Source organism: Oncorhynchus mykiss, chromosome 16, assembly GCF_057628025.1.
Source record: "Oncorhynchus mykiss isolate SJ-2025 chromosome 16, ASM5762802v1, whole genome shotgun sequence".
Lineage (NCBI taxonomy): Eukaryota > Metazoa > Chordata > Actinopteri > Salmoniformes > Salmonidae > Oncorhynchus > Oncorhynchus mykiss.
Window position 1 is genome coordinate 73,377,580 of NC_143037.1, and position 27,870 is coordinate 73,405,449.

General features: G+C 43.1%; 1 protein-coding gene across 2 annotated transcripts in view; it reads right to left on the bottom strand.

The window, feature by feature from the left end:
* LOC110492786 (copine-5) overlaps positions 1–27,870 on the bottom strand; it is a 193,148-nt gene that overhangs the window by 34,134 nt on the left and 131,144 nt on the right. For both annotated transcript variants that reach the window (XM_036947697.2, XM_036947698.2), the window contains 4 exons: positions 19,786–19,827; positions 18,321–18,396; positions 14,160–14,213; positions 11,399–11,460 (listed from right to left, as the gene is read on the bottom strand). In XM_036947697.2, coding sequence (XP_036803592.1) covers positions 11,399–11,460; positions 14,160–14,213; positions 18,321–18,396; positions 19,786–19,827 — 234 coding nt within the window. The remainder of the gene's footprint in view (positions 1–11,398; positions 11,461–14,159; positions 14,214–18,320; positions 18,397–19,785; positions 19,828–27,870) is intronic.

Here is a 27,870-nt window from a genome sequence, read left to right on the forward strand (position 1 = left end):
ACCCTAGTCCGTAGACCCTAGTCCGTAGACCCTAAACCTTAGTCCCTAGTCAGTAGACCCTAGTCCCTAGTCAGTAGACCCTAGTCCCTGGTCTGTAGACCCTAGTCCGTAGACCCTAAACCCTAGTCCCTAGTCCGTAGACCCTAGACCCTAGTTCCTAGACCCTAGTCCATAGTCCGTAGACCCTAAACCCTAGTCCCTAGTCCGTATACCCTAGTTCCTAGACCCTAGTCCGTAGATCCTAGACCCTAGTTCCTAGTTCCTAGACCCTAGTACCTAGTCCGTAGACCCTAGTCCCTAGTCCGTAGACCCTAGTCCATAGACCCTAAACCCTAGTACCTAGTCCGTAGACCTTAGTCCGTAGACCCTAAACCCTAGTCCCTAGTCCGTAGACCCTAGTTCCTAGACCCTAGTCCATAGTCCGTAGACCCTAAGCCCTAGTCCCTAGTCCATATACCCTAGTTCCTAGTTCCTAGACCCTAGTCCGTAGATCCTAGACCCTAGCTCCTAGACCCTAGTTCCTAGACCCTAGTACCTAGTTCCTAGACCCTAGTACCTAGTCCGTAGACCCTAGTCCCTAGTCCGTAGACCCTAGTCCGTAGACCCTAAACCCCAGTACCTAGTCCGTAGACCCTAAACCCTAGTCCGTAGACCCTAAACCCTAGTACCTAGTCCGTAGACCCTAGTCCGTAGACCCTAGTCCGTAGACCCTAGTCCCTAGACCCTAAACCCTAGTCCCTAGTCCATATACCCTAGTTCCTAGTTCCTAGACCCTAGTTCCTAGACCCTAGTCCGTAGATCCTAGACCCTAGCTCCTAGACCCTAGTTCCTAGACCCTAGTACCTAGTCCGTAGACCCTAGTCCCTAGTCCGTAGACCCTAGTCCGTAGACCCTAAACCCCAGTACCTAGTCCGTAGACCCTAAACCCTAGTCCGTAGACCCTAAACCCTAGTACCAAGTCTGTAGACCCTAGTCCGTAGACCCTAGTCCGTAGACCCTAGTCCGTAGACCCTAGTCCCTAGACCCTAAACCCTAGTTCCTAGTCCGTAGACCCTAGTTCCTAGTTCCTAGACCAAGGGTGGGGCAAAGTACGGCACACCGGGCACTTCAATCCAGCCAGAGACATTTTTAAAATGTATTAAATATTATAATATTTGAGTTACAATTTTTGGCCTAAAATTACTCATTCCATGATATACAAACAGCCTCCGATAGATAGCTCTGTGGCCTGGCAGCAGGCTCTGTATTTGGGCCTACAGTCAGATTCAAAATGTGCTCAGTCCTCATAGCCACTTCATTGCTTGATAACTTTTGACATGCAAAACGAGTGCTTGGAAAATGAGAAAAGTGGACTCTGAATGTCGTGTGTTTACTAATATTGGACATATGGCGGTATGTCTGATATGCCAAGAAAGTGTTGCCGTTTTTAAGGAATATAATCTCAATTGTCATTTTTCAAGCAAACATGCTAACTACGCTAGCAATCTGTCCTCTCAGGAAAAGGAGAAGGAAGGCCTCAAAACCAACAAAATAAGTTGACTAAACGGTGCTCTACTCAAGACTCCGTAACTAAGGCAAGCTACGTAGTGGCACATCAAATGGTAAAATAGCATAGCTAGCATACGGGCAAGGGGGCTTAACCATTGTCAGTTCATTCAGCTGTTCAATGGACTTGTTATACCATTCAAATGTGTGTTGGCTAAGCCTGGGGAAAGTCTTTGGCCGTGTGTGGGAACAGAGGGGAGATAGGTATGTTCGTTGATACGGTTCGTAAAAGCTGACGACTTCTCTGAGTTGAAAGACAGACCGGCTGGGCGACTTTACTTTCGGTGTGGACGTATTGGTGCATCTGAATGATCTGAATGTGAAACTGCAAAGGAAATGGTGTTCTTGTGCATTGAACTGTATTCCAGCGTGATAAGCATTCAAGACCAAACTTATATTGTTCTCCAGACAAATGAGCAGCCGGTCTCTTGCTCATTTTCCAACACTGGGCCTCACTGAACTCGCCCATATCGCAGTGCCGCACTGAGACAAACAGTAGCACTTTGATGGATCTGAATGTTTTCCCGCCTCTTCTCAGACTTCACCCAAGATTGAGACTGAGCTGGAGCTTGTATCACGGACCCTTTTGTCTTTCGACAGTGAGAAAGCACCGCCAGACACACAATTGGCGCTCATCGCTCATCGACATCCAACGTGACAGCTCTTTGAAGGAGGGGTACAAAACGGCAACAACAGACCAGTTCTACGGCTCCCTGAATGTAACAAGGTTTCCAAATATTAAAAAGCCTAAAGGATGCTTGTTTTATTCGGGTCCACGTAACGTATGTGTGTGAACAAACGTCATGATTTACCACAAATCCCATCACAGGTCAAATTTAACAAATGACCACTTGTCAGCTGTTCTGAGAATCTCTACATCAAAGATGTCACCAGACTTTGATGCTCTTGCCAAGAGAGGTGACCAGACCCAGTGTTCACATTAAGACTCAAACAACCATGACTGGGGTAGGTGTGCTTTTTCATGGTGATGGTTGTGCAGTGAGAATTATCCAGCGATGCACTTGGATACAGGTAATTTGTCCCCATACATGTGACAATGAACACTTTTTCAGTCAGATTTGGGCTGAGGTGATTGGATAACTGTAAATATGGCTCACAATGGTGATGAGAATTGTTCCTTAATATGCTTTCAAAAACAGACCATTCCAAATGAAACAGATTCTCTTACCATATGTTTCACTCAAATTTAAGAAAAGTTATTTTTTACACATCTGCTGTTACATTTTGCATGTCTCCAGTCATATAAAATATACATATTTTTAAGTTTTCATATTGTGAATGTGAGTTTGATTGTACTTTACAGCAGTATAGATGCAGTATCTGTGTTTTTGACTGTGTCTGTGATGTTATAACTTATGTACATTTTGTGATCATTTTGTGAAGAATGTGTTCACGAAAAACAAGGGCAGAGATGGTACAAAGGTAGAATTGTTCTGCAAGCATATGTACACCTACAGTACACTAGAAGTTGCGTGTCAATGTTAAAATGAATAAAAGCTTCACGTTTTGTCACGAATATGGTATGTGGCCCTTCACTTGGTTGCAAAAGCTCAATGTGGCCCCTGAGCCAAAAGGTTTGCCCACCCCTGCCCTAGTCCCTAGAACCTAGTCCCTAGACCCTCATCCCTACTCCCTAGTCCCTATACCCTAGTCCCTAGACCCTCATCCCTAGTCTCTAGAACCTAGACTGTAGACCCTAGTCTCTAGACCCTAGACTGTAGACCCTAGTCTCTAGACCCTAGACTGTAGACCCTAGTCCCTATTCCCTAGACCCTCATCCCTACTCCCTAGTACCTAGACCCTCATCCCTAGTCTCTAGACCCTAGACTGTAGATCCTAGTCCCTAGACCCTCATCCCTACTCCCTAGTCCCTACACCCTCATCCCTAGTCTCTAGACCCTAGACTGTAGACCCTAGTCCCTAGCTCATGAATCTTTATTAAGTTAGTTAGAGCTCTGGCTGTTCAGCTGACAGATGGCAATGCCTCCCCATGATAATACTACCCCATGGAACTCAGTTGATTCCCTAAATTAGCTCAGACATACGGATGTCTTTCACAGAAAAAGCAAGGCGTGAGTTGAATTCACTAGGCTAGGGCCTCATTCAACCCATTAGTAAAGTATAGGCTATCCCCTGACTTGCCTGTTGTAATTTCCTACAGACTCCTTCCTCACAGATTGGTTATATTGTTTTGTATGTTTAGATTTGTCTTTTTCTCTCGACCTCTCTCTTTCAGCCATTTCCTTTCCACCATCTATTGTTTTCATCGTCAAATATAAGTGCCGCTGTTGTTTCCCAAAAGTTTCTTGGTATACCAATGCCCTGGACTAGAGTAAACCCCAGCAATCTCACACACTTTTCATAGAACCGAATTGCTGTTCTTGCTCCTAGGCTAAATGAAAAGGGCCAATGGTATATAAAGTGTGTTCATGCTACGGCGACGGCAAGGACCCAGAGGAACGCAAATAGAAACCACATATCACTTAGATGCTAATCACACAATTTATAGCAATGAACATTCTCTCTCTCCCTCTGTTTCTCTCTTTCCCTCTGGGTGACAAAAAACCCAATGTATAATAAAACACCATTACAAGACAACCACATGCACAGACCAACTACACACATAACGCAATTGCAGAGCAAACCAGTATCAATCATTGTGTGATATCATTCTTACAACCCTGTATTTTCATATAATACTATAATATCAAATAACAAATCATTTTGTATTTAGGCTTCGTCCCCAGTGTGTGTTTATTTAATTTTAAAGTGGAACTGACAGCATTTTAACAACATTAAATCTTATTAAAAATCTGTTCATTTACACCCACAGGAAGAATATGACAATTTAAAAAAATATATTTTCTGATAAGCGAGCACTTAGATATGGTCTTTTTCATAAGTTCCTAGATTGTTTTGTAGCGACGTATACCAAGTCGTTTGTGAAAATTCTATAGCAATATAGAGTGGGGAAAGGGGCCGTGCTTTTGGAGAATTAATAGACACTGCAGCAAATAAAACCTAATAAAAATATATGTCCCATCCAGGACCGGAGTCTACGCAGACCGGTGTGCTATAGCCAATCAGAGCTACAGTAGGCCTTTATGCAAACAAGACATTTGCAAACACAGGCCTGTCATCAATCACTTTGAACTGGACTGTGTGTTTACAGGCAGTAGGGCCTGTCATCATTCACTATGAACTGGACTGTGTGTTTACAGGTCAGTAGCAACAGTGTGACTTTAGATCATTAGAACACATTCGCTAAAAGCCACAAAATACACCTGAATGGATTTCTGTAGATACTGTTTGTAAATACCACGGGAGTCCTCTTATATTTGTGAACTTTACAGTCCTATTGATGAAACAACCATGAAAAGGTAGGTTATCTCTTATGCACATCAACAACAAAAGAGCAACAACTAATGCTAGCAAGAGCAAGATTAGCTAAAATCCAACAAAGGAACATTAGATAAATCCCCCCCAAAAATGTCAGCTAGTTGGTCGTCAAAATTGCACTGATAAACAATGGGGAATTGTAGCCTACTCATCCGTCTGTGTGTGTAATGAACACGATGGGAGACAGAGAGCTGGTTTCAAGCACAGGCCGCACTAGGTGTTTATTTGTAAAAGACCACAGGACGAGGCAGTTAGCTGGGTCCAGGGGCAGGCAGAAGGTCATATACAGAGGGTCCAAAAAGGCAACAGTACAGGCAGGGAAAAGGCTAGTAACGTCGCCCGGGAGATCAGGCAATAGGTAGATAACAGGAAATCCGATAGGCTAAAGTACAGGCAGGGAATAGGCAAAAGGCGTGGTTAGTGAGGCAGGCAAAAACTATCGTACACGGGAGGATTAAGTTATTAAGTTCCCAGCACCCAGGAGCCAAACTACCCAGTTTACAAAATTAAATAGATCATTTAGGCTTCATCCCCAAAACTGTCCCCACAGGAGAACACTTTGAAGAACCCCTTTTGGTTCCAGGTAGAACCCCTTTTGGTTTCAAGTAGAACCCATTCGGGTTCCATGTAGAACCCTTTTCTACAGAGGAACACAAAAGGGTTATTTCTTACCTAGAACCAAAAAGGGTTCTCGTATGGGGACATCCTTTTTCTAAGAGTGCAGTGTATTCATTCAACATGAGATACATTGACTTCCACCCCCATTCCACTGACAACCTTAACCAGAACCAAATGAAAAATCTAATCTGTGGTAAAAAAAAGAGGCTATATCATGCCTTTTCACTTAATCCGCAGACTATATTTCGCTCCATCTATTTAAACATTAAATAAGAGACTTAAATACAACAGAAATCTTAAATAATCCATTCCTCCAGGCGAGATTTTATTAATTAAAAAAAAAGATTTAATTCAAAAGAAGAAACATTCAATAAAAAGGATAATGGAAGACGATAACTCTCTCTGAGGCAGTGTGTGTGTGAGAGTGTGTGTACGTCTGGCGCAAGTGTGTGTGACTTAATGACCCCTCTTATAATCCACATATCACTTCAACATTAATCAAAAACCTATCAAACTCCCAGAATTATCACATGGGATCTGTGGCCCCGGGAAAAAGAAATCACCTCTTATCCTCTAAGAGCCCATAAATCATACTAAATTGATCAAAGTCAATATGTGTTTGGTTGCCTGTTAGTCACGTGAGTGGTTTTGTGAGTCTAAACACACAGGAGACTGAAAGGAATCCAAAGCAACCGTAGTGTCATCAATATCCACTTTAACAGTCTGCTTCTTGTAGTGTAGCGTGGTGAGTTCTATTCACTCACTCACATAGTAAAAGGCTACTAGATAAATACAGGATTTGTAAAGCACAGGACTAGTGGTTGAGTCTTAGATACTAGTGGTCAGCATAGGTAGTCTGAATCCCAAATCAACTCTTGCCTCTACCTCCTAGACACTTAGCGGTAGAGGTACATCTGAGAGGATTGGATAGGTCAAAGCACAATGGTGATAGCTTAATCTTGCCATTTGATAGGCCAGATGGAGTTGTTGTCAGATGGAGTATGTCTGTCTCTTGACAGACATATTTAGTTCTGGGTGCCGAGAGAGATTACCATATTGTGGACACCTGTTCAATCCTTTCAGATCTCTGGGGTAGGGGCTTGATTTGGAATGGTGTGATAAACTGCCTCCTTTTCTTTATGGGTGGGTGGGTGGTTGGGTGGGTGGATGGGTGGGTGGATGGTTGGGTGGGTGGGTGGATGGATGGGTGGGTGGGTGAGTGGATGGTTGGGTGGATGGGTGGATGGATGGTTGGTTGGGTGGGTGAGTGGATGGTTGGGTGGATGGTTGGGTGGATGGGTGGATGGATGGTTGGTTGGGTGGGTGAGTGGATGGTTGGGTGGATGGGTGGATGGATGGTTGGTTGGGTGGGTGAGTGGATGGTTGGGTGGGTGGATGGATGGATGGTTGGGTGGGTGGATGGATGGTTGGGTGGGTGAGTGGATGGTTGGGTGGATGGGTGGATGGATGGTTGGTTGGGTGGGTGAGTGGATGGTTGGGTGGGTGGATGGATGGATGGTTGGGTGGATGGATGGATGGTTGGGTGGGTGAGTGGATGGTTGGGTGGATGGGTGGATGGATGGTTGGTTGGGTGGGTGAGTGGATGGTTAGGTGGGTGGATGGATGGATGGTTGGGTGGGTGATTATAGTTGGGTGGGTTAGGTGGAAGATGGGTGGGACAGTGAGAGGCCATGAGGGTCACTGGCAGATGTAGGACACAGTCGCCAAACAACCTAACACTGACCAGAACTGACAGTGCAGCACAAGGACAGCTACAGAGCTGAAACCAGGACAGCTACCACAGATCCACTGCGAGGAAGCGTTTTCATATAGAGTATGTGACAGGTTGAATGAAGCTTCCCGTTAAAGGCCTAAAAACCCACTTCATATTTTATACAGTCGTCACACTCCATACTCCTTACTCCATATGTCATGGTCATTCATCTTAATTCATACATGTTCTGTCAAGGGTTGACAGCAAGAGTCAGACCACCTTGTCTCCTTCGGCAGAGACTCACCCAGTGGAGAATTTATATCATTGCATATCTATCAATCAAACCGATTCGCAGGAAGACTGGTGGTTCTAGAAATGGTAATTAGGGCTGTGACAGTCAGGAAATGTTGGATCATGATAATTGGCAAGTCAAATGACTGCAGTCTCCTTCGAATAGAAGAAGAAAATAAAAAAAACGTAAAAAAAATGAATCATTTGGATGCACATTTTTGGGGTGTTGCACATTTTCTCCATTTCCTCCACTCCTGACTGCATGTGCTGCCATAGAAATGGAACGAATAGAACGGGCATCCCATTCAAGTCGAATGTGTGGACTGGCGAGTTGTCACTCGTTAAAACAGCCACAAAGCTAATAGCCCTGCCTATTTTTACAATTTCTCTTTTTAAAATGTCATTTTAAACCTAACCTTAACCCTAATCACACTGCTTACCTAAAGCCTAACCCTAACCGTAAATTAAGACGAAAATGCTCATTTTTGTTTTCATTCATTTTTACAATATGCCTGTGCTATCTAGTTGAAACTGGACTGGTAGCCATTGTAAGTGTACCCATAGGAGCAAAGCTGGAAATAAAAGCAGGAAGTAAAAGCAGGACATAAAAGCAGGAAGTGTACCCATCAATATGTGCTGTGATTTGTTGATTCAACCCAACTGACATTACAAAAAATACAATCCATTGCATGAACCACATCAGTTAACATCATTTGAATGAACATTCTACATTACCATGGAAATGATTGCATCACAATACCAGGCAGCCATTGTGAGTGTACCCATGAGTTTACCAGTCAAATTGCCAGGGTTAAAGGTTCCAAGCCCATTTTATTAATTGTTTGCTACAGGGTGGGACTGGCACAATGGTTATGTATGGAAGACCGTCATGAAAATAAAATAATTGTCATAAACGTACAAAAAATGTATTAGGGAACGAACAGCTGACTGAAGATGGGAATGCCAGGCATTTGTGCGGTTGAGTTGGTTTCTGCGATAACATGGTTCCTCAACAACATGATCCAACTTGGTTGACGCTTGCTGAAACAAGCTACTGCATAAACATTGCAACCTCATGTCACTGGCTGCTTTATGTGAATCTAACAGCAGCTAGGTGTCAGGAGCAGGCGTGCTAGCTATAACGTAAATAATCAATCACCATCATCAGTGGGCGTTGAGTGGTGGTGGAGAGGCTTGCTCTCCTCTCTGTGAAACAACTCTGAAGGTGAGTCTGTGTCTGACAGACAGGCAGAGCATTACAGTTGGCAGCAAGCATCCTAAATGGCACCCTATTCCCTATGTAGTGCACTACTTTGACCAGTGCCCGTAGGGTGTAGTGCACTACTTTGACCAGGGCCCGTAGGGTGTAGTGCACTACTTTGACCAGTGCCCGTAGGGTGTAGTGCACTACTTTGACCAGGGCCCGTAGGGTGTAGTGCACTACTTTGACCAGTGCCCGTAGGGTGTAGTGCACTACTTAGACCAGGGCCCGTAGGGTGTAGTGCACTACTTTGACCAGTGCCCGTAGGGTGTAGTGCACTACTTAGACCAGGGCCCGTAGGGTGTAGTGCACTACTTTGACCAGGGCCCGTAGGGTGTAGTGCACTACTTTGACCAGTGCCCGTAGGGTGTAGTGCACTACTTAGACCAGGGCCCGTAGGGTGTAGTGCACTACTTAGACCAGGGCCCGTAGGGTGTAGTGCACTACTTTGACCAGGGCCCGTAGGGTGTAGTGCACTACTTTGACCAGGGCCCGTAGGGTGTAGTGCACTACTTTGACCAGGGCCCGTAGGGTGTAGTGCACTACTTTGACCAGTGCCCGTAGGGTGTAGTGCACTACTTTGACCAGGGCCCGTAGGGTGTAGTGCACTACTTTGACCAGTGCCCGTAGGGTGTAGTGCACTACTTTGACCAGGGCCCGTAGGGTGTAGTGCACTACTTTTACCAGGGCCCGTAGGGTGTAGTGCACTACTTTGACCAGGGCCCGTAGGGTGTAGTGCACTACTTTGACCAGGGCCCGTAGGGTGTAGTGCACCACTTTGACCAGTGCCCGTAGGGTGTAGTGCACTACTTTGACCAGGGCCCGTAGGGTGTAGTGCACTACTTTGCCCAGGGCCCGTAGGGTGTAGTGCATTATAAAAAGGGAACAGGGTGTCTCCGACAGCCAGGCAGCCACAACAGAACAGGAGGGAGTACATTTTTGACCAGTGCACTATATAGAGATTATCATGCCATTTGAGAAACACATAAAGACATACTTAAAACAGTAATATGTTTAATTTAGGGTCTTATACATGTCATTTTTTCTTTTGATCACATGCCACCGATCACCAATATTTTTTCACATATCACCAATCCTAAATTACAGCTCACATGGGTTTCTCAGAAACCAATGTGTAAACACTGGCCCAAATCAAACAGACAACTACTATCATTCCTTGTGGACAGGCGCACCTGTACAATCATTCTGTTTTGGGGGTCATGAACAAGCTGTTCGATATCCTTGGCCTCAGCATCCCTGTCTCCCCTCCCTCTCCCTTCTTGGTGATCTGTCCATAACAAATACCCCACCTCAATACAGAAATGTTCTATTTGATCCAGGGGCACCCTACTACTATGACTGACTCTGTGAAACAACACATTTCACTGCTCCTATCCGGTGTGTGTGACAGTAAAACATGTATTGTTTTTGTATTAATTTCCCTCACAATGAAAAAAAAAGAAAAGGATATTACAAAACTGGAAAGGATCTTCCATACTGGATCTCCGTACTGGAACAAGGATCTTCCATACTGGATCTCCGTACTGGAACAAGGATCTTCCATACTGGATCTCCGTACTGGAACAAGGATCTCCATACTGGATCTCCGTACTGGAACAAGGATCTCCATACTGGATCTCCGTACTGGAACAAGGATCTCCATACTGGATCTCCGTACTGGAACAAGGATCTCCATACTGGATCTCCGTACTGGAACAAGGATCTCCATACTGGATCTCCGTACTGGAACAAGGATCTCCATACTGGATCTCCGTACTGGAACAAGGATCTCCATGCTGCATTGGCTCAATCTGTTAACTGACCACTTCCCTTAACAGACACAATCGTACTACGACACCTGGTCCCCCTTCCTTCACTTCTAGGATGTTAACTGATACTGCCCTCCCCTAAATATGTCAAAATAAACTATTGTACTAAATCTGTTTTACTGTTATTACCATTATTATTATTACTGTTAGTATTATAGTTATATTTTTACAAGGTTACTATGCAATGTGATGATGCAATCTCCCCACCACCATTGTCATGTTTTGTTTGTCTTGTATCTTCTAAGTTGTATTCCCCTAAAAAAACTATAAATAAATTATAATTCTATAACCCTGCCTGCCTGCCTGCCTGTGTCTATAGTACATGTTCACAAGACATAAAATATATCTCATCCCCTCTCACTAAAGAGTTCAACGGGTATTTCTCAAATCTGTCAAATTCAACACAAAGTGGGCTCCCGAGTGGCGCAGCAGTCTAAGTCACTGCATCTCAGTGCTAAGAGGCTTAACTGCAGCTCCTGGTTCGAATTCAGGCTGGGAGTACCCATACGACAGTGCACAGTTGGCCCAGTGTCGTCTGGCTCAGGCCGTCATTGTAAATAAGAATTTGTTCTTAACTGACTTGCCTAGTAGAATAAAAAAGTGAATTGGAGATTCTGCAATGCCTTTGAAGGACAGTAGAAGTTGTCCTTCTGACTTGAGCCTAGTTGCCATGTTTCTGAATATTGAAATACTGCAATGTATACTTCTGGACCAACTCACCCTCCTTTGATGTAGTCCAGGAAGGTGTGTTCTGACTCCACCGTGAAAGACAGCAAAGTCACCTGGGTAAAGATGACATTCAAAACAGTTACCCAAGGGTTATTTTCACCACTTAGGTAATCAACACAAACATTATTTATTTACCCAATTAAACAATTGTTCTCAACAGTAGTGTCACCAGGGTAAAAAATACATTCAAAACAGTTTTCTTTTCTGAAGGTCGCTTACCCACTTAGGTAATCAACACCAAAACAATTTATTTACCAATTTAATAATAATCACCAACCACATCAGTAATCAACATAATCCCAAATTACCTATTGAAATATTAAACACATGAATCGTTAACCCCAGGGCCCGAAGGCTAACAAAACCAACTGCCACCCAGGAATGATTCATCTAGGTAGAAGGAGTTTGTTTGATATCAGAGTGGCGCAAGCGCGCGCACACACACGCACACACACACACACACACACACACACACACACACACACACACACACACACACACACACAAACAAACAGATCCATCCATCTCAATGAGTTATGAGAGCAACATGATTGATGACTTGCTCTGTGATTTTAATCATCTAGCCACAGTCATCCTATTGAGGCTCTGCATCCCAAACGGTGTGCGTTTGCCCAGGCAATAATAACAATTCACTGTCTCCTAAACATCAGCCACTGCCTGGGCATGGCAGCCACTCAGTCACTGAAACTGTAGGACAACGGGACGTGTGGAAGACGACTGAAGAAGCAGCAACTCAGTCACTGATTGGACAACAAAACATGGAGGAGGAGTGAAGTTGCAGCAACTCAGGCACTGATTGGACAACAGGACATGGAGGAGGAGTGAAGAAGCAGCAACTCAGTCACTGATAGGACGATAGGACACTGATAGGACAAAACACCACCAGGTGGTGAAGGTAGGAAACAACATCTCCACTCCGCTGATCCTAAACACTGGGGCCCCACAAGGGTGCGTTCTCAGCCCTCTCCTGTACTCCCTGTTCACCCACAACTGCGTGGCCATGCACGCCTCCAACTCAATCATCAAGTTTGCAGACGACACTAGAGTGGTAGGCTTGATTACCAACAACGACAAGACGGCCTACAAGGAGGAGGTGAGGGCCCCTCGGAGTGTGGTGTCAGGAAAATAACCTCTTACTCAATGTCAGCAAAACAAAATAAAGTATTGTGGACTTCAGGAAACAGCAAAGGGAGCAGCCCCCTCTCCACATCGACTGGACAGCAGTGGAGAAGGTGGAAAGTTTTAAGTTCCTCATTGTACATATCACCGACAAACTGAAATGGTCCACGCACACAGACAGTGCGGTGATGAAGGAGCAACAGCGCCTCTTCAACCTCAGGAGTCTGGAAAAATGTGGCTTGTCACCAAAAACCCTCACTAACTTTTACAGATGCACAATTGAGAACATCCTGTCGGGCTGTATCACCGCCTGGTACAGTAACTGCTCCGCCCACAACCGTATGGCTCTCCAGAGGGTGGTGAGGTCTGCACAACGGATCACCGAGGGGCAAACTACCTGCCCTCCAGGACACCTACACCACCCGATGCCATAGGAAAGCAAAAAAAGATAATCAAGGACAACAACCACCCGAGCCACTGCCTGTTCACCCTGCTCCAATCCAGAAAGCAAGGTCAGTACAGGTGCATCAGAGCTGGGACAGAGAGATTGAAAAACAGCTTCTATCTCAAGGCCATCCGATTGTTTAACAGCCACCACTAGCACAGAGAGGCGGCTGCCTACCTACCGACTTGATATCATTGGCCACTTAAATAAATGGAACACTAGTCACTATTTAATAATGCTACTTTAAGAATGTCTACATATCTCGCATTATTCATCTCATATGTATATACTGTATACTGCATCCTTCACTATATATTCTTTACTATCTAGTGCATCTTAGCCGCTCTGTCACTGCTCATCCATATATTTTATACTTATATATTCTCATCCCATTCCTTTACTAGATTGTGTGCATTAGGTTTTGAGGTGGAATTTGTTAGATATTAGGATTTGTTGTGGAATTTGTTAGATATTACCTGTTAGATACTGCTGCACTGTCGGATCTAGAAGCACAAGCATTTCACTACACTCGCAATAACATCTGCTAACCATGTGTACGTGACCAATAACATCTGATTTAATTTGACTTGTGGAGGAGGAGTTAAGAAGCAGCAACTCAGTCACTGATAGGACAACAAGACATGTGGAGGAGGAGTTAAGAAGCAGCAACTCAGTCACTGATAGGACAACAGGACGTGTGGAGGAGGAGTGAAGTAGCAGCAACTCAATCACCGATAGGACAGTTATCATCTCTATAGACTCTCACCAATTAACTTTGTTTGAGGCCATTACAACGTATTTCTCTTCTAGTGATGTTCATTTAGCCTGGTCCCAGATCTGTTTGTGTTTAGTATTGCATGCCAAACATCTCAATGGTCCGTAGGAGTTAGATAGACAGCACATGCAGATCTGGCACCAGGCTAATGTTTATTATCTGGAACATAACAAAATAAAGTATCTATCTTGTCTAGGAATCAGATACTAAACAATTAGCTACAGAAATCAAACCGTTGCAATCCTCATACTACAAACATGAGAGTCATTAAAATGAACACAACAAACAGAGATGATGGGGAAGAAATATCCAGTCGCACCAGGCAAGGTGAGACGTAGATTTTAACCTGGTGTTTTTTACAACAACAAAAACATTTTGTTGGACTGACTCACCGTCCCAGAGTTGATGTATCTCTTCTTCTTGAACTTCTTCTTGGCGTTCACCACCTAGGATTCCACAGGCACAACATGAACATGAACATGAAAATAATATCACGTAAAAAATGATCCCATTAAATGTCTCCATTCCTCTGGGCCAATAAAGAACATCAGGTATTTTATCTTTATTTAACGAGGCAAGTCAGTTAAGAACAAATTCTTTTTTTCAATGACGGCCTAGGAACAGTGGGTTAACTACCTTGTTCAGGGGGGCAGAGCGACAGATTTGTACCTTGTCAGCTCGGGATATGAACTTGCAACCTTTCGGTTACTAGTCCAACGCTCTAGCCACTAGGCTACCCTGCCACCCCGGTCCCCCGTCCCCCCCGTCCCCATCCCTGTCCCTCCATCCCCATGTTATACTGTAGGTACAGTATATGTAACGGGGCATGTGAACTCAGTCCCATAACTGCAGTGGGTAACGCTGAAATACCAGACCCTCAGGCTTAGTGTAGTACACATGTTATTCCAGACGGATCATTCCTGGGTGTATTACATGTGTGTAATAACGAACGGGACGGAATCCACCAAGGTTTGTGTCTCCGAAAGACACGTGTCAATATACATGTGTAAACACACACACACACACACACACACACACACACACACACACACACACACACACACACACACACACACACACACACACACACACACACACACACACACACACACACACACACACACACACACACACACGCAGCGAGAAAATGAACTGATTGCAGATGAGGGTGGGGAAGAGAGGTGATGTCTGTTAGAGACTATAACATAACTGAGATCCTTATTGTGTTTTCAGCACCTGAGGCCACAGGAAGACGTGTATGATGCAGGAGCCCTTATTGTGTCTTCAGCACCTGAGGCCACAGGAAGACGTGTATGATGCAGGAGCCCTTATTGTGTATTCAGCACCTGAGGCCACAGGAAGATGTGTATGATGCAGGAGCCCTTATTGTGTATTCAGCACCTGAGGCCACAGGAAGATGTGTATGATGCAGGAGCCCTTATTGTGTCTTCAGCACCTGAGGCCACAGGAAGACGTGTATGATGCAGGAGCCCTTATTGTGTCTTCAGCACCTGAGGCCACAGGAAGATGTGTATGATGCAGGAGCCCTTATTGTGTCTTCAGCACCTGAGGCCACAGGAAGACGTGTATGATGCAGGAGCCCTTATTGTGTCTTCAGCACCTGAGGCCACAAGAAGACGTGTATGATGCAGGAGCCCTTATTGTGTATTCAGCACCTGAGGCCACAGGAAGATGTGTATGATGCAGGAGCTGGTCGCAAGAGGATCAAGGTTATGTGAAACATCCCCAGCGCTCATTCTACAGGATCCACACATGGAAACACACGGCGCATGAAGTGCTGAATATCAAGTCAAAGCTTTCCCTTCCCCTGTCTCCATCCGCTCCTTCCACTCCCTCGTCTCTCCCACAGGGCCTCTATCCTCTCTGTCACAGTGTCGTGGTTTTCCCCCATTCCTCTCTATCCTCTCTGTCACAGTGCCACCATTCTTCCCCATTCCTCTCTATCCTCTTTGTCACAGTGTTGTGGTTCTCCTCCAGGCCTCTCTATCCTGTCTGTCACAGTGTTGTGGTTATCCCCCAGGCATCTCTATCCTGTCTGTCAGGGTGTTGTGGTTATCCCCCAGGCCTCTCTATCCTCTTTGTCACAGTGTTGTGGTTCTCCCCCAGGCATCTCTATCCTCTCTGTCACGGTGTTGTGGTTATCCCCCAGGCATCTCTATCCTCTCTGTCACGGTGTTGTGGTTATCCCCCAGGCATCTCTATCCTTTCTGTCACGGTGTTGTGGTTCTCTCCCAGGCATCTCTATCCTCTCTGTCACAGTATTGTGGTTATCCCCCAGGCATCTCTATCCTCTCTGTCACGGTGTTGTGGTTCTCCTACAGGCATCTCTATCCTCTCTGTCAAAGTGTTGTGGTTCTCCCCCATTCCTCTCTATCCTGTCTGTCACAGTGTTGTGGTTCTCCTCCAGGCATCTCTATCCTCTCTGTCACAGTATTGTGGTTCTCCTCCAGGCATCTCTATCCTCTCTGTCACAGTATTGTGGTTCTCCTCCAGGCATCTCTATCCTCTCTGTCACAGTATTGTGGCACCTATATCACTGTGTCAGGGTTCTGACAGGGTTCTTTTCCTGGCCTAGCTAAACAAAATAGCCAAATAGCATTCAAGTTTGCGCCGTTTTTTTGTTGATTCTTTCCAATATGTCAAGTATTTATCTTTTTGTTTTCTCATGATTTGGTTGGGTCTAATTGTGTTGCTGCCCTGGGGCTCTGTGTTGTCTATTTGTGTTTGTGAACAGAGCTTTGTTATGGAATGTTTGGGAATCACTTCCTTTTGGGTGGTTGTAGAATTTAACAAATATTTTCTGGATTTTGATAAATAGCGGGTATTGGCCTAATTCTGCTCTGCATGCATTATTTGGGGTTTTACGTTGTACACAGAGGATATTTTTGCAGAATTCTGCATGCAGAATCTCAATTTGGTGTTTGTCCCATTTTGTGAATTATTGGTTGGTGAGCAGATACCAGACCTCACAACCATAAAGGGCAATGGTTTCTATAACTGATTCAAGTATTTTTAGACAGATCTTAATTGGTATGTCACATTGTTTGTTCCTTTTGATGGCAGAGAAGGCCCTTCTTGCCTTGTCTCTCAGATTGATCACAGCTTTGCAGAAGCTACCTATGGTGCTGCGGTTTAGGCTTGGGGTATGTATAGTTTTTTGTGGGCTCTACGGCAATGGAGTCTATGTGGACAGAAGCACCAGATCATCGGCAAACAGTAGACATTTGACTTCAGATTCTAGTAGAGTGAGGCCGGGTGCTGCAGACTGTTCTAGTGCCCTCGCCAATTCATTGATATATATGTTGAAGAGGGTGGGGCTTAAGCTGCATCCCTGTCTCACCCCGTGGCCCCGTGGAAAGAAATGTGTGTTTTTTGCCAATTTTAACTGCACAGTTGTTGTTTGTGTACATAGATTTTATAATGTTGTATGTTTTTCCCCCAACACCACTTTCCATCAATTTGTAAAAGCAGACCCTCATGCCAAAATAAGTGAAAAGCTTTTTGAAATAAAAAAAGTATGAAAAGACCTTGCCTCTTTTTTTGGTATGTTTCTTTGTCAATTAGGGTGTGCAAGGTGAATACGTGGTGTGTCGTACGGTAATTCTCTCGCTCCCTTCCCCTAGCGGTTAGAGCGTTGGGCCAGTAACCGAAAGGTTGTTGGATCGAATCCCCGAACTGACAAAGTAAAAATATGTCGTTCTGCCCCCTGAGCAAGGCAGTTAACCCACTGTTCCCCTGGAGCCGAAGACGTGGATGTCGATTATACCAGCCCCCCGCACCTCTCTGATTCAGAGGGGTGTGGGTTAAATGGGGAAGAAACATTTCAATTGAAAGCATTCAGTTGTACAACTGACTAGGTATCCCCCATTTCCCCTTTCCAATGTCAGGACTTAATGTAACGCGCCAACAGTTTTAATTATCAGGGACCAGCAGTGGACTCAGAGGGCCAATGACTATTATCCTTATATTCACTTCACTGTACCAGTGAACTGTACCCTATTCCCTATATAGGGCACTACTTTTGACCTGGGCCAATAAGGATCTGTTCAAAAGTAGTGCACTATGTAGGTTACATAATACGTAACCTAAGTACGCCTAATACCCATGCAAGGTTGTGGGAGGGAAGTGTAGTCTAGGCCTGGCTCTCTAGCACTGCACTGTAACTTTTCATCTCTTTCTAATCCTTTACATCATCCACTATGATGTCCAGGTTGCTATATTACCATAGCCAAACTCAGTGGGGTTCAGTGTGAACCAGGGGAAGTTATGCTAATGCTAGCATAAGGTTGAGTAGACACTAGCACTAATGCTAATATTGTAGTGCTGTAATATACTGTATGTCTCCCAATTGAGTTGCAGAGATATTATGTCAGAATTGCGCTTGCTATTCTCCTTCCTCCTACAAGGGCCTGTGGTCTATTTGATATGTTTTTGGTTTGGTTTATTATGTTATTCTCTGTTTTATCCGTATGCCTTTGGGAGACAAATTGGGTGAGTGCCCTGCCTCCCACCCTCCCTTCCTCTCCACTCACCTCGTACACATTGAACTGGCTCTGGCCCCGGGACAGGTCTCGGTAGCTGGTGGTGAATTCACCGATGAAGTCATGGCTGGAAGGTAAAGTACACCACAACAACAACATGTCAGACTGCGTACATACACATTCCCTCTGGGGTGTAGAAATGTAGAAATATGATGGATGTATTGTGTATTTGCCTCAAAAGAGCAGGAATTAAGCTGCTGAAACACATGACAGTGTTGTAGTAGTGAAACAAATAACAGTGTTGTAGCAGTGAAACATAACAGTGTTGTAGCAGTGAAACAAATAACAGTGTTGTAGCAGTGAAACAAATAACAGTGTTGTAGCAGTGAAACAGGACAGTGTTGTAGTAGTGAAACATAACAGTGTTGTAGCAGTGAAACAAATAACAGTGAAACAAATAACAGTGTTGTAGCAGTGAAACAGGACAGTGTTGTAGCAGTGAAACAGGACAGTGTTGTAGTAGTGAAACAGGACAGTGTTGTAGTAGTGAAACATAACAGTGTTGTAGCAGTGAAACAAATAACAGTGAAACAAATAACAGTGTTGTAGCAGTGAAACAAATAACAGTGTTGTAGCAGTGAAACAAATAACAGTGTTGTAGCAGTGAAACAAATAACAGTGTTGTAGTAGTGAAACAGGACAGTGTTGTAGTAGTGAAACAGGACAGTGTTGTAGTAGTGAAACAGGACAGTGTTGTAGCAGTGAAACAAATAACAGTGTTGTAGCAGTGAAACAGGACAGTGTTGTAGCAGTGAAACAAATAACAGTGTTGTAGCAGTGAAACAGGACAGTGTTGTAGCAGTGAAACAGGACAGTGTTGTAGTAGTGAAACAGGACAGTGTTGTAGCAGTGAAACAGGACAGTGTTGTAGCAGTGAAACAAATAACAGTGTTGTAGCAGTGAAACAGGACAGTGTTGTAGCAGTGAAACAGGACAGTGTTGTAGTAGTGAAACAGGACAGTGTTGTAGCAGTGAAACAGGACAGTGTTGTAGTAGTGAAACAGGACAGTGTTGTAGCAGTGAAACATAACAGTGTTGTAGCAGTGAAACAGGACAGTGTTGTAGCAGTGAAACAAATAACAGTGTTGTAGCAGTGAAACAGGACAGTGTTGTAGCAGTGAAACAGGACAGTGTTGTAGTAGTGAAACAGGACAGTGTTGTAGCAGTGAAACAGGACAGTGTTGTAGTAGTGAAACAGGACAGTGTTGTAGCAGTGAAACATAACAGTGTTGTAGCAGTGAAACAGGACAGTGTTGTAGCAGTGAAACATAACAGTGTTGTCATGGAGCTATATCTTGTAAAACATGATGAGGAATGTCCTAACACAAATCATTATTCTGCCATTCATGCATAAATAATTTCTCGTCTGGAAACAAATCAAGTGGAAACATTATTGAGTGTGGGTGTGTGGGGGTGTGTGTTTGGGGGTGGGGGGGGGGGTCTGTAGTGTCCTTACCTTCCATCTCTGTCCCAGTCGTACACCTCTGCCTTGATTGTCCTGAAAAAGAAAACACGCCCAAGGATGAGGAATGTGTGTGTGTGTTAGTGTGTGCATATCTGTGTGTGTGTGTGTTAGTGTGTGCACATCTGTGGGTGTGTTAGTGTGTGTATATCTGTGTGTGTGTTAGTGTGTGCATATCTGTTTGTGTGTGTTAGTGTGTGTATATCTGTGTGTGTGTTAGTGTTTGTGTATCTGTGTGTGTGTTAGTGTGTGTATATCTGTGTGTGTGTTAGTGTGTGTGTATCTGTGTGTGTGTTAGTGTTTGTGTATCTGTGTGTGTGTTAGTGTGTGTGTATCTGTGTGTGTGTTAGTGTTTGTGTATCTGTGTGTGTGTTAGTGTGTGTTAGTTCATATATCTACTTTCACTGGACCTCCCCCAGTGTCCTTCAGCAGGATTCTGGAATTCTCAAAAAGCTTCAATAGAATGAGTTTTTAGAATTTAAAGGGCCAATCTGAGATTCAAACAACAACAATGTGGCTTCTTGTTTGGTAAACTGAGTGATGGGGCTGGATAAATTAGATTTTGGATTGTGATGGATTGTAAGACCGCTGAACTAAGCTCATGAGGCATGTGACTCATAAGTTGTTTCTTCAATAATAATAAAAGTTTAAAAAAAAAATAGATGTACCAATCAATTCTAGATTGCCCCTTTAAAATGCCTGAGAGCTGGACTCTTAAAAGTTTGGTTTCCATAGCAGTGAGACTGGCCATTAAAGCTCATTACGCATTTAGTAACTGATAATTAAATTTAGCCAGAGCAGTTCACATAACACCCTTGAGACAAATGTTTGTGTGATTGCACATGAAAAGGTTTCGAAAGAGCTTTTAAAGGGAGATGGAATTAAAACCAAACCAATCATCTCATCAAGGGAATTTAAAAAAAAATTATGAAAAAAAGATGAGTAGATTAAAAAAACCACATTAGCTAATTACATACTTTGAAAATAGTAATCAAAGAAACCGATTAGGTCTGAAATGGCATATAGGATTGGAACAGACTCCTTTGTAATTACAATGAATGTGAAGTTTAAATTGAACTTGTGTTAGACACGAAGACACGTACTGCTGCAACACGTACTGCTGCAACACGTTGTGAACAAAACACTCAGTAAGTGCACTTCACAAAAATGGATGACAGACTTTAAATCACAATTTAATGGAAAATGTAACATTTGTGAGTGCAGAAGGAAGTTTCTATCGGAGGAAATAGAGATATAATAGAATGAGTTTCCAAAACTTTTGGGGTGAGTTATTTCCCTCCTCCCACCTGCCAAAGGTAGACAACAACCCCCTAAGGGGGGGAACACATCATGATGATAAGAGTTCCCGAAATAAGTAGGAAGAAGCGGAGAACCCAAAATAAGCCCTCTGTGCCCTAGTCAAAGTAGTGCAGTTGGGATGCAACTACTGCCTGGAAGACAGACGCATCCTCTCCTCCTCCACATCACTCAGACACATATCATATGGGTTTACCCCACAGGCCCTGTCAATCAACTATCATCACCCAAACCAGGAGGGAGAAAACACTCTGCTTCAGTCTTAACCTGCGATCCCTGTCTGAATGTACACTGAGAGAGAGAGAAAGAGAGAGAGAGGGGGGGGGGGGAGCAAGTGAGAGAGCGAGGGAGAGAGGAGAGCAGGAGAGACAGCGAGAGAGAGAGAGAGAAGGAGAGGGAGGGAGGAGAGAGAGAGAGGAAGAGAGAGAGAGGGGGAGAGAGAGGGAGAACGAGAGGGAGAGAGAGAGGGAGAGAGAGGGGGGAGAGAGAGAGAGAGAGAGGGAGAGAGACAGGGGCAGAGGGAGAGAGAGAGATGGAAAGAAAGAGCGAGACGGAAATAGAGAGAGAGACGGAAAGAGAGAGAGCGAGAGAGGAGAGAGGGCTAGAGAGGGAGAGAGAGAGACAGAGAGAGAGAGAGAGAGAGAGACTGAGGGAGAGAGAGACAGAGAGAGAGGGGGACAGGGGGAGAGAGAGCCAGAGAGAGAGGGACAGAGGGAGAGAGAGAGACAGAGAGAGAGGGACAGAGGGAGAGAGAGAGAGAGGGAGAGAGAGAGAGAGAGAGGGACAGAGGGAGAGAGAGAGAGACCCCTGTCCTAACCCTTTGATAGACCTGAGATTAGGCTAGTATCCCAGATGATTCCCTACTGAAGCCAGTTAAAGTCAATTTGATCTCATTTCCCTTCTATGTCAATGTTGAAACCAAGGTGAAACAGAAAACCATCACTACTCAATAATGTGTACATAACACAGTGTTACACAGTGACTACATAACACAGTGTTAAACAGTGACTACATAACACAGCATTACACAGTGACTACATAACACAGCATTACACAGTGACTACATAACACAGTGTTAAACAGTGACTACATAACACAGCATTACACAGTGACTACATAACACAGTGTTACACAGTGACTACATAACACAGTGTTACACAGTGACTACATAACACAGTGACTACATAACACAGCATTACACAGTGACTACATAACACAGTGTTAAACAGTGACTACATAACACAGCATTACACAGTGACTACATAACACAGTGTTACACAGTGACTACATAACACAGTGTTACACAGTGACTACATAACACAGCGTTACACAGTGACTACATAACACAGTGACTACATAACACAGCATTACACAGTGACTATATAATACAGCATTACACAGTGACTATATAATACAGCATTACACAGTGACTACATAACACAGCATTACACAGTGACTACATTACACAGCATTACACAGTGACTACATAACACATCATTACACAGTGACTACATAACACAGTGTTACACAGTGACTACATTACACAGTGTTACACAGTGACTATATAATACAGCATTACACAGTGACTACATAACACAGTTACACAGTGACTACATAACACAGTGTTACACAGTGACTACATAACACAGTTACACAGTGACTACATAACACAGTGTTACACAGTGAATACATAACACAGCATTACACAGTGACTACATTACACAGCATTACACAGTGACTACATAACACATCATTACACAGTGACTACATAACACAGTGTTACACAGTGACTACATAACACAGTGTTACACAGTGACTACATAACACAGCATTACACAGTGACTACATTACACAGCATTACACAGTGACTACATAATACAGTGTTACACAGTGACTACATAACACAGTGTTACACAGTGACTACATAACACAGTGACTACATAACACAGTTACACAGTGACTACATAACACAGTGTTACACAGTGACTACATAACACAGCATTACACAGTGACTACATTACACAGCATTACACAGTGACTACATAATACAGGGTTACACAGTGACTACATAACACAGTGTTACACAGAGACTACATAACACAGTGACTACATAACACCGTGTTACACAGTGACTACATAACACAGTGTTACACAGTGACTACATAACACAGTTACACAGTGACTACATAACACAGTGTTACACAGTGAATACATAACACAGCATTACACAGTGACTACATTACACAGCATTACACAGTGACTACATAACACAGCATTACACAGTGACTACATAACACAGTGTTACACAGTGACTACATAACACAGTGTTACACAGTGACTAAATAACACAGTGACTACATAACACAGTGTTACACAGTGACTACATAACACAGTGACAACATAACACAGTGACTACATAACACAGCATTACACAGTGACTACATAAAACTGCGTTACACAGTGACTACATAACACAGCATTACACAGTGACTACATAACACATCATTACACAGTGACTACATAACACAGTGTTACACAGTGACTACATAACACAGCATTACACAGTGACTACATAACACATCATTACACAGTGACTACATAACACAGTGTTACACAGTGACTACATAACACAGTGTTACACAGTGACTACATTACACAGCATTACACAGTGACTACATAATACAGCATTACACAGTGACTACATAACACAGTGTTACACAGTGACTACATAACACAGTGTTACACAGTGACTACATAACACAGTGACTACATAACACAGTGTTACACAGTGACTACATAACACAGTGACAACATAACACAGTGACTACATAACACAGCATTACACAGTGACTATATAAAACTGTGTTACACAATGACTACATAACACAGTGTTACACAGTGACTACATAACACAGTGTTACACAGTGACTACATAACACAGTATTACACAGTGACTACATAACACAGTGTTACACAGTGACTACATAACACAGCATTACACAGTGACTACATAACACAGCATTACACAGTGACTACATAACACAGCATTACACAGTGACTACATAACACAGTGTTACACAGTGACTACATAACACAGTGTAACACAGTGACTACATAACACAGTGTTACACAGTGACTACATAACACAGTGTTAAACAGTGACTACATAACACAGCATTACACAGTGACTACATAACACAGTGTTACACAGTGACTACATAACACAGTGTTACACAGTGACTACATAACACAGCGTTACACAGTGACTACATAACACAGTGACTACATAACACAGCATTACACAGTGACTATATAATACAGCATTACACAGTGACTATATAATACAGCATTACACAGTGACTACATAACACAGCATTACACAGTGACTACATTACACAGCATTACACAGTGACTACATAACACAGCATTACACAGTGACTACATAACACAGTGTTACACAGTGACTACATTACACAGTGTTACACAGTGACTATATAATACAGCATTACACAGTGACTACATAACACAGTTACAGAGTGACTACATAACACAGTGTTACACAGTGACTACATAACACAGTTACACAGTGACTACATAACACAGTGTTACACAGTGAATACATAACACAGCATTACACAGTGACTACATTACACAGCATTACACAGTGACTACATAACACAGTGTTACACAGTGACTACATAACACAGTGTTACACAGTGACTACATAACACAGCATGACACAGTGACTACATTACACAGCATTACACAGTGACTACATAATACAGTGTTACACAGTGACTACATAACACAGTGACTACATAACACAGTTACACAGTGACTACATAACACAGTGTTACACAGTGACTACATAAGACAGTTACACAGTGACTACATAACACAGTGTTACACAGTGAATACATAACACAGCATTACACAGTGACTACATTACACAGCATTACACAGTGACTACATAACACATCATTACACAGTGACTACATAACACAGTGTTACACAGTGACTACATAACACAGTGTTACACAGTGACTACATTACACAGCATTACACAGTGACTACATAATACAGCATTACACAGTGACTACATAACACAGTGTTACACAGTGACTACATAACACAGTGTTACACAGTGACTACATAACACAGTGACTACATAACACAGTGTTACACAGTGACTACATAACACAGTGACAACATAACACAGTGACTACATAACACAGCATTACACAGTGACTACATTACACAGCATTACACAGTGACTACATAATACAGTGTTACACAGTGACTACATAACACAGTGACTACATAACACAGTTACACAGTGACTACATAAAACTGTGTTACACAGTGACTACATAACACAGTGTTACACAGTGACTACATAACACAGTGTTACACAGTGACTACATAACACAGCATTACACAGTGACTACATAACACAGTGTTACACAGTGACTACATAACACAGCATTACACAGTGACTACATAACACAGCATTACACAGTGACTACATAACACAGCATTACACAGTGACTACATAACACAGCATTACACAGTGACTACATAACACAGCATTACACAGTGACTACATAACACAGCATTACACAGTGACTACATAACACAGTGTTACACAGTGACTACATAACACAGTGTAACACAGTGACTACATAACACAGTGTTACACAGTGACTACATAACACAGCATTACACAATGACTACATAACACAGTGTTACACAGTGACTACATAACACAGTGTTACACAGTGACTACATAACACAGTGACTACAGAACACAGCATTACACAGTGACTATATAATACAGCATTACACAGTGACTATATAATACAGCATTACACAGTGACTACATAACACAGCATTACACAGTGACTACATAACACAGCATTACACAGTGACTATATAATACAGCATTACACAGTGACTACATAACACAGTGACTACATAACACAGCATTACACAGTGACTACATAACACAGCATTACACAGTGACTACATAACACAGCATTACACAGTGACTACATAACACAGCATTACACAGTGACTACATAACACAGCATTACACAGTGACTACATAACACAGCGTTACACAGTGACTACATAACACAGTGTTACACAGTGACTACATAACACAGTGACTACATTACACAGTGACTACATAACACAGTGTTACACAGTGACTACATAACACAGTGACTACATAACACAGTGACTACATAACACAGCATTACACAGTGACTACATAAAACTGTGTTACACAGTGACTACATAACACAGTGTTACACAGTGACTACATAACACCGTGTTACACAGTGACTACATAACACAGCATTACACAGTGACTACATAACACAGTGTTACACAGTGACTACATAACACAGTGTTACACAGTGACTACATAACACAGCATTACACAGTGACTACATAGCACCGTGTTACACAGTGACTACATAACACAGTTACACAGTGACTACATAACACAGCATTACACAGTGACTACATAACACAGCATTACACAGTGACTACATAACACAGCACTACACAGTGACTACATAACACAGTGTTACACAGTGAATACATAACACAGTGTTACACAGTGACTACATAACACAGCATTACACAATGACTACATAACACAGTGTTACACAGTGACTACATAACACAGCATTACACAGTGACTACATAACACAGCATTACACAGTGACTACATAACACAGCATTACACGGTGACTACATAACACAGCGTTGCACAGTGACTACATAACACAGTGTTACACAGTGGCTACATAACAGAGCATTACACAGTGACTACATAACACAGCATTACACAGTGACTACATAACACAGCATTACACAGTGACTACATAACACAGCATTACACAGTGACTACATAACACAGTGTTACACAGTGACTACATAACACAGCATTACACAGTGACTACATAACACAGTGTTACACAGTGACTACATAACACAGCATTACACAGTGACTACATAACACAGCATTACACAGTGACTACATAACACAGTGTTACACAGTGAATACATAACATAGCGTTACACAGTGACTACATAACACAGTTACACAGTGACTACATAACACAGCATTACACAGTGACTACATAACACAGCACTACACAGTGACTACATAACACAGTGTTACACAGTGAATACATAACACAGTGTTACACAGTGACTACATAACACAGCATTACACAATGACTACATAACACAGTGTTACACAGTGACTACATAACACAGCATTACACAGTGACTACATAACACAGCATTACACAGTGACTACATAACACAGCATTACACGGTGACTACATAACACAGCGTTGCACAGTGACTACATAACACAGTGTTACACAGTGGCTACATAACAGAGCATTACACAGTGACTACATAACACAGCATTACACAGTGACTACATAACACAGCATTACACAGTGACTACATAACACAGCGTTACACAGTGACTACATAACACAGTGACTACATAACACAGCATTACACAGTGACTACATAACATAGTGTTGCATAGTGTTGCATAGTGTTACAAAGGCTTATAAACACTGTTTACTGCATTTAGGAGAAGCAATAACGCAGGACTGCCAAAAGAACACCAATCAAAATATATTTCCTCACAGGAAATCTATACTCTCCCCAGCTCGATGCAGTATCTGAAGACGATCCCTCCCCACATCTCTCTCAAGGTCTCTGTCTTCG